General features: G+C 39.5%; 2 protein-coding genes across 2 annotated transcripts; both read right to left on the reverse strand.

Annotated features, from left to right (window-relative positions):
- Positions 1 to 1224: 1224 nt before the first annotated feature.
- On the reverse strand, positions 1225 to 3561 carry LOC122005387 (rac-like GTP-binding protein 2). Its single transcript, XM_042560412.1, has 8 exons — positions 3206 to 3561; positions 2795 to 2882; positions 2595 to 2704; positions 2210 to 2273; positions 2054 to 2118; positions 1905 to 1970; positions 1648 to 1754; positions 1225 to 1538 (listed from the first exon to the last, which is right to left on the reverse strand). The coding sequence occupies exons 1-8, from the start codon at positions 3302 to 3304 to the stop codon at positions 1502 to 1504; spliced, it is 636 nt and encodes a 211-aa protein (XP_042416346.1). The 5' UTR covers positions 3305 to 3561; the 3' UTR covers positions 1225 to 1501.
- A 1065-nt stretch (positions 3562 to 4626) lies between these two features.
- On the reverse strand, positions 4627 to 6748 carry LOC122004184 (protein NRT1/ PTR FAMILY 1.1-like). Its single transcript, XM_042559109.1, has 3 exons — positions 6658 to 6748; positions 6323 to 6540; positions 4627 to 6247 (listed from the first exon to the last, which is right to left on the reverse strand). The coding sequence occupies exons 1-3, from the start codon at positions 6746 to 6748 to the stop codon at positions 4772 to 4774; spliced, it is 1785 nt and encodes a 594-aa protein (XP_042415043.1). The 3' UTR covers positions 4627 to 4771.
- Positions 6749 to 9134: the final 2386 nt, after the last annotated feature.

Raw genomic sequence — 9134 nt, forward strand, 5'->3', positions numbered from 1 at the left:
AAAGAGAGAACATGTCTCAGTCAAGCAATAATTCTTTAGGTTATAAAGCTAAGTGTTTTCATAAACTGCCTTATTTCTACTTCGACAAAATGGAGAAAACACATGAATGCTCTTCAACTGAATATGAAAATAGCAGTTTCTCCATAACTGTTAGGCAGAATACAGAAGAAACGGGTCATCAGATGGCAACCGGCAAGACTGAAGAACTGGTCCAATCTGTGAGGCATGATCATGTTATTGTACACTGTCTTATCAACACAAACCCTGTTGACTTCAGCCTACCTGATGATGACAATGTCTACATGCAAGGAAATGAATATCTAAACTTTATGTATCCCCTCCATGAAAGGTGAAGTTAATTTCCCCGTAAAAGCTAATGGCACTAGACTCATCATGGTAATGAGAAGCAAAAATTTAAAACATGTGCATTCTAAAGTTATAAGGTTTGCCTGTAATTACGTTCAGCATCTCCTCCATCATATATATATATCGACATAGTCGAGATAAATGTCTCCATCATGTGTCAATTACTATTTCAAGAACTAGCAGTCATCCATGATTTACCTCTTCCGTATAGTCACCTATTGCCGCCGACTTTTGTTTCTTACTTTTTCTTTTGTATCTGCTTTGGGTTCAGTACAAATTAATCTTACCACATTTTTAAAAGCATAATTGTTTAACACTCTACCAAATCCCTTTCGATTATCAAGTTATCTGAAGAAAGCAATAAAAAAGATAAATTCAGTCGATCATCAAGATAAATTGAAAAATGTTCACGGTATATGGTTAAAAAATTCAGTATCTTTTGATTACAGATCTTATTTATAAGAAATTTTTTTATAAATTTATCATAATTAAAGATTAAATCATGAATACGTAAGTAATAATTTAGATATCATATCAATGCACTATGGCCCGAAGCTTAAGAAAGCAACCAAAAACCTCTTGAATACATTGCTCACCATCCCATTAATAATGATCACAATCATAGTTCAGTTTCACCTACTATGCTTTCGCATAACTACAGCATTGTTTTGCGGTCGCATAGTAAACAGCTGAGTTTATTGGCAGATATTGAAACGTTTTCAAGGACGACGAAAAAGACCAACATGTGAGTGCTATTTTTTCCCCCAGGGAGAGAGCAACACGTGTAAGATACTTTCACTATGTAATGAATGAGTGAATCCAGTGACCTAACGCAGTAAAGACAGGTGACAAAGGGACTTCTGCTATTAAACATCAACAGCCGTACGTGGGCAGTGACAGATGCATTAATTCATCATCCCCATATAGATAACATGAGCCAAACATGAACATATCTAGAATAGAGCAGGTTTAAGTCCTACAGAAACCAGAGAAACCAGAAAGGAACTGATTCCTACAACAAAACAGGAGAACCACAGGTTCCTCTCTATTGAGCAAAATGAAATTTCAACTAGATTCTGCTAACTTGGACAAGCCGTCACAGTTATCAGCATGACGATAGAGTTTGAAACTAGTTCTAGCTCACGCATGTGCCGCCTCCACACATGAGATTTCTGCCAAAACAGCCAGCAATTAAAGGGGATTGTTTTAATAAATAAAGTTTTTTTCCTTCCACATTCTTACATAAAATTGGCATGTAAGGTTATGTAATCAGAGACTTACCCCATTAGACAACCAGAGCTTCTTTTGGTCTTCTTCTTGGCCATCTCCTTCGTTCGTGGGGGTTGAAGAACCACCTTGATTGCAGTATCAAATACAGCCTTGACGTTCTAATCAACCCAAAATGAAGAAAAGGTTTGAAATGAGTGATTTTAGGTAGGTTAAAATTTTCACTGAAATGGTGAGAGTTTTTGATGCAACCAATATTGAAATGCACCAATGGTCATTGTTGGTTCACCACAATTTCCTCTATGTTATACCTGTTGGGTTTTGGAGCTACATTCAATATATGCTGCAGCACCAGTTTGTTTCCTCAGCTCTTCCCCCTATAAAGAAATATAATGTAATTTAAGCCTGTAAACATTCTACAAATAGAAAAACAAGCGAACAAAAATGGCACAGAAGCTACTTGTGCTGGAGTTATTGTCGTTGCACCAGGATGATCAGCAAGATAAGCTTTGTCATCACGGAGATCTATAAATTCAGATAAACTAAAGTCTTTAGCATGATGATAACATGAAAAATTGTGCTAGTTAACAGTTTCCTCCTCAAAATGATTACTGACCTAATTTTGTTCCAACCAAAACTATAGGAACATTAGGCGCAAAGCGGCGAAGTTCTGGCATCCACTGGTGTTCATAAACCAAAAATGTTAACATCTTCCATCAATAGATTTGTTGATTAGGAAGCATAAATTCAGTACTAATAGCAAATGAAAATAATGACAAAATAAATAAAAACATGATTGTTGAGTCTGGAGATCAATTAGACAATTCTCTACCTGAGGAAAGCATGAAGAAAAAAAAAAGATATACAGGAAACAAAATGGGAATGGTTACAACTATACAAGAAGAAGAAAAACAACTTGCAAACAGATATTATTGCCAAAATGGTTGACACAAGCAAGTCAATATAAATGCAATAAACAAAAATTATCAGTTAAACCTGACCTTCTTGAGAACATTCTCATAGCTTGGCCTGCTAATTAGAGAGAAAGCCAGAACAAAGACATCTGCTCCTCTGTAACTTAATGGTCTCAATCTGCTATAGTCTTCCTGCCCTGTACAAGAAGGAAGTTAAACAAATTAATTTTTCAGATCTATTTGATAAAGCTAGAAAACGGAGTGGAGATCAAAGTTACAAATTAAACCTGCAGTATCCCACAATCCCAAATTGACAATGCTACCATCAACAGAGACATTGGCACTGAAGTTGTCAAACACAGTTGGAATGTAGTCCTGACCAAAACGATCACAGGTTAAATATAAACAGAAAAACGAAGGAAAGAAATGTACAAAATATTGGAGATTTTTTTGTTCTTTTTTTTGTATAACTCTACTAAAAAATCACACTGAGCCTAAAAGATTCCTGCGCGAGCTTCTGAGAAAAATCACATCCTTAAACAAGAATCACGAAGATGAGGGGAAAAAACAATTTTTACCACAAGATATAACCCAAAAACAAAACAAAACAAAAAAATGTCAGGCAACGCAATCAATTGAGAAGCTGAAGAAGGAAGCAAAAACAACTAGGAACATTAGTTGATTTGCGCATTACTCACAGTGGGGAACTTATTGCTGGTGTAGCAGATAAGCATGCAGGTCTTGCCCACCGCCCCATCTCCAACAGTCACACATTTAATGAATTTGGTGGCACTCATCCCTGCCTCTGCTCGAGATCCCCTTTCCGCTAACCTTTGAGCGAGGAAGGGCGAGGGAGCAAGGCACTATAAAGCAGCGCTTGCTTCCCTTGGAAGCCAGAGGGAAGAAGAACAACTCAACAAAAAAACACGAGAAGAGAATCGAGGTAAGCACTGCTGCAAAAGAGAGAGAAAAGGAAATCCCAAACTTGGAAGAGGACAAGGAGAGTGGAGTTCTTGTTGGCGACCGTGAGCAGCTGGCAGCAGATGAAATGTAGTTATCGCTGGTATAAAACAAGCTACTACTGCTCTTTTATCTTTAAAGAAACACATTACAATTACGCGTTTATTCCACCCGTGTTTCGATTAGACAAGACTAGGGAACCGGAGTGGGTCCGGCAATCGACCGAGTGGTATATAACTCGCGTGCTCGCAAAGTACGTGGATTAAGAAAGATCCTTCGGTGAAAAAACGTACAGGTATGATCTTGAACCTACCCGATTGCTCACCGGACGGTCGATTAGTTACGGAGAGCGGAAAGGCGTGGATCCCGCGATTCCGGTGAGGCAGACGGATGGCCAGGAGATCGTGGTCGACGAGGGAATAGGATTTGATTTTGAATTAGAGTGGACCGGATCGGGCCATTTGGGTTCGAGCCGACCGTTGTCGTGTCTCTTTTCGCTGACATGGATAAGACGGGCAGACGACCGAGAGAGAGCGAGGAGAAAAGAAAGTTTTATTTTTTTTTCAGGGAGGGGGAAAAAAAGTGTAGATTTGAGTGAATTTATTAGAGGAATTTGCATTAAGTCGGTTAGGTGGCGCTCCAACTAACCTAAAGGGAGCCGTTGGAAACTGGAATCCCCATAATACCCCTCGCGGACTGCAAAATTTTTATTCAAATAGGAAAAATAATTTGGTTAAACCACAGTCGCGCTAGATTCGAGATCATTTATGTCCTATTAGTTGACCTTGTTTATTAAAGGGATGAAAATCATTGATTGTCATTATTTTATAATAAATTTTGTGATAAAATTTGGTCTATCTATCAACTATAATATATACATGTAATTAATTTATAAATATGATATTATTAAAATATCTTTGTATATATATTCTGAATATTAAATTCTAACCATTTAATATTACGGTATAATATTATAATGAATTTCAGAATCATAATTAAACAACTGACATGATAGATCATAATTTCAGAATCGCTACTCTGTTTTATTTACGTGATATCGATTGAAATGGGATTGAAATTAAATACTAATAAGTGCCGCATGAGCATCATCAATGTTAGTCACCATCCATTTAATGACTGAGATTTGCAATTAATGAGCCTTCTCTGAATTTATCGATTTCAGCATTAAAAGAGGATAAACAGGGGGGAAATCGCATACATATTCAAGTGTTCTTGATCAATAATTGCAACATTATCATGATTTATCGAAGATCTGATGGTCAACTCACTTCCGGATTAAGCAATCAAGCAATCGCCGACGACTCCTTGCTCTGATGCTGCTGCGCTTCTTCCATTTTAATCTCCTTCGTCTCCGTCTCGTCATCTTCCTCCCAAATCTTGTTCTTGCCTTCCTCCCCATAGATCTGGCTACAAACCAGGAAGTAGAACACATTGGCCACCGACATCGCCGTCAGCATCCAGTAGTAGTAATCGTATCGCCCCTTGTTCAGGTTCTTGTCCAGCCAACTCACGCCACCGTTCGCCTCCGAAAGCCTGTTCACCGCCGCCACGATCACGGCGCCCGCCAGGCTCCCGGTCCCAAACCCCAGCGACAGCAGCGACACGCTGACGCTGCTCATGCTGCGAGGGAACTCCGAGTAGTAGAACTCGATTTGCCCGATGAAGTTGAACGCCTCCGCCAAGCCCGTCAGGCAGTACTGCGGTATCAGCCACATGGCCGACATGTGTACCGTTCCTCGGTCGACCAGTCCCTGATCGGTGGCCGTTCTCCGGCGGATGTGCTCGGTGATGGCCATCACGGTGGTGGCCATGCTCGACAGCACGAGCCCGATGCCGATCCTCTGTTTCAGCCCCAGGCCGCGCGGCCTCCCGGTGAGCCGCGCGATCGGCGGCACGAGGAGACGGTCGTAGACGGCGACCCAGAGTGTGAGGGTGACGACGGAGAAGACGACCAAGGAGGCGGCGGGGACCTCGAAGTGTCGGCCCATGTGGCGGTCCATGGTCCGTGCCTGCAGCACCGGGAAGCTCGGGTTGATGATGATGGCCACCATGATGCCAGTGGACCAGATGGGCAGCACCCTGACCACAGCCTTGAGCACCTCCACTTGCTCCACCGTGCACAGTCGCCACGGGTCCGCCGCCGTGCCGTCGGGGTTGAGGTCCTTCTCGGGGTTTCGGATGACACAAGCTTTGTTCAAGAATCTCAGGTTCTTGGACGGCACCGTGAGCTTGGATCCTTTCTTTTTGTGGTACCATGCATCGGTGGAGTTGGAGGGGAGGATGATTTGGCGGTTCTTGAGCGCCACCACCGCGACCTGCGCGAGGCCGGCGAGGACGCTCGTGTTGGGCTTCACCTTGACGTACATGATGGAGCCAAGGAGGAATAGGAGGGTGGAGGCCGCCATGAGAGCGACGGGGACGCCTAAACCGATGCGCCAGCCCATGTGGTCCTGGATGTACACGATGACGGTGAGGGAAACGACAACGGAGACGCCGACGGAGACGTAGTACCAGTTGAAGAACGTTTGCAGGACGCGGACGTTGCCGGCGTGCGTGCGGGATTGGGGCCGGTCGAACTGGTCGGCGCCGAAGGCGAGGGAGCAGGGCCGGACGCCGCCGGTGCCAATGGCCATGACCACGAACGCACCGAGGAGGAGGGCGAGCTGAGAGGGGGTGGCGCCGATGCAGCCGCCGGCGGCTCCGCAGGCAGGAGGCTGAGCTCCGGGAATCATGGAGGTCAGCCAAAGGAGCACCATCCCCTTTATCAAGAACACAATTTTACGCCGCTGTTTCTAAATTAATTTGCAAATTAGAGATAACGAAAATCTACTCACGATCAGGCTGAAGAAGGAGCCAATTGCGATAATTCTGAATTTGCCGAGCCATGAATCGGCGAGAAACGCCCCAAAAATAGGCAAAAAGTTGGAGATGGCGCTCCACAACAACAGCACGGACGCCGCCGGCGCCGGATTCATGTGGTACGTCCCCGTCAGGTAGATGATCATGTTCGCATGCAATCCGAAGCTCGCGACCTTCTCCAGCACTTCATTAGCTGCACCATCCACCAAATTTAATTTTTACAAAATCCCTTTTTAATAATCATTGATTATATTTCATAATTCTGCATATCAACGGGATAAGTGGAGGTTAAGAGTTCATCTATGAGTACCGATGATGCAAGGGAGGGTCTTGAGGCCGCCCTTCTTCCACTCCGGCCGCCGGCCGGCGACCTCTTGATGCACCGCCACTGGAGCTTCCATGTGCGTGTAATGTACGTATAAGGTATTGGCGATGCTTTAGAGGAAGGAGTGAAGGTGATCCGACCAAAGTTTATAACATTTCCCTTCGTCCAAGATAAATACGACTTTTTGAATTTTTGGTTCATTATATATCGATAAAATCTATCAAATTTTAAATTTATTTTATGTTTCTTTGTTTTATACGGTATAATATTATAATGAATTTAAAAAAAAAATCGAGTAGCGAGTTTGCTTAGCTGATCTAATCCTTGCTAATTATAAATATTATAATGCATAATTTATGAAAATTGTTAATTTTTAATCTCTTTTACATTTACAACAAATGCATATATTAAAATATTTATTATATAATATCATTCATTGCAATTTAAAATTTTAATTGAGAGAAATTAAGGATGACAATAGGGTGAGCTCTGGATGAGTTCGGGGTGGATTTAATTTGGTTAATTCTAGAACTCTCCTTATTAAAAAAAAAATAGACCCAAACATGAATCCGCTCCGTCTAATTTTTTAACCCGGTCTAATTTTTCCGTTCTGTCTCTACTCTGCTCAAGAAGTCCATGGCGGGTTGGCAATCCGCTAAACTTAAAGAATATATATATATATTTCCGATTTCGAGAATAGACTCTTATTTTAATTTGTAACTTTATGTGATAACCAACTCAATCAAGCTCTTGGGGTTAAAATGATGAACTTGATAATATCAAATTTGGGTTCATCGACCTGGTCCCATGAAAGGTTTTCGTCGGCCAACGGAGTTAATCGGAAAGTGCTCACGGCCTAGAAGCCCAGCATCCTATGGTTGCGCGCTCCATTTGGACAAAAAATCTCTATCAATACATTGTAATTGGGAATCAAACTATAGATAACGACTAATAACTTAAAACTCTTCCGTTGCACCATAGTCCTAGAGCAAAAAATGATGAATCATGTAACACCGTATATGGCACGATCGACATCGTCTAATGGTAGTTTTTTATCCGTCGTTAGGGTAAATTGAAAAATATTTATAATGGATAGTCCAGACATATAATATCCTATAATTACATGTTCCATTTGGAGGGAGAATGACTAGATAAATTGAATATATAGTCGAATGATGAAATATACTATTTTTCATATTCAAATTAAGAGCTAAAAAGGTTAATCATGCCGTACTAACATCATATGAGTTAGACAAGTAAAATAAAAAATGACATTTTTTTATCATTATATACTTGTTGTTTAATCAATTGTTTTTAGTATTTGAACTTATTTATGGTCGTCATTTGTACATTTAATTTGCACGTTTGTCGATTATTTTCATCGTCGTTCAAATTGATGTGCCAGTGACCAGTGAAATCAACTCATTACCTTGCCACTTAATTGTTCATCAATTTTTTTCTTCTTGCGAAATGCTCATTAAATTTTTATTTGAAGAAAGGTTTCCTTAACGTTCTTAGAGCATTCATAATGCATCCGTATTATAATATCTATCATCTCATCAAAAAATACGAGATCCATTATCACATACTCATTATAACAACATATCTTTTTCACACACATCCTTTTAACGTTAATACTCATTATTCATGGACTCATTATTCATGGATCTCATAGTCCACTCAATTATCTTTAAATTATATCATATTAAATAAATATATTTTAAATATATTTTAAAATATTTAAATTATTATTATTATTTAATAATAATCTTACTTTTAAAAAATTATTTTAACAAAATAGAAAATAAGATGGTAGAAACTTAAAAAAATAGATGGAATGAATATTTAGAAAATAGAATTGGAGAGTGTAGCAAGTTGGAATGAAAATATGAGATATTTATAAATGAAATTTTGAACTAATCGTTAAAAAATACTCGTTAAAAATTAACCATTTTATTCAATTATTAATTTAAAATTTTTTATTGTTTTAAAAAAAAACACGCGGGATGGGCGGCTGACCCACCCCACGTTGCTTGAACGTGTTCAAAGAATTGAATGCGTTCATACAGAGGAGTGTTATAACACCCCTTCACAACGTGTTTTAACACCATACGGTGTTAATAACATTTGCAATAACGAGAATTACAGATGCTCTTAGAGCACCTATAATGCAGGTGTTATTAGGATGTTATAATACTCTTTTACTATTCAAAGCATTACAAAGTTGCTTGAATGCGTTCAAAAGTCTTTAATGCATTCAAGCAAAGGTGGAGTGGCCAGTGTTGCCCACTCTATGTTTAATTTTTTTTATTTTTTTATTATAAAGTTATAAATTTTAAATTTTAAAATTAAATAAAATAATTAATTTTTAAACGGTTATTTCTATAAAACAATTTGTGAATTAGTATTTTATATATTATTTTTAATTTCTAGTGTGATTTATTCTAAGTTATTGTTACATT

This window comes from Zingiber officinale, chromosome 7B, assembly GCF_018446385.1.
Source record: "Zingiber officinale cultivar Zhangliang chromosome 7B, Zo_v1.1, whole genome shotgun sequence".
Lineage (NCBI taxonomy): Eukaryota > Viridiplantae > Streptophyta > Magnoliopsida > Zingiberales > Zingiberaceae > Zingiber > Zingiber officinale.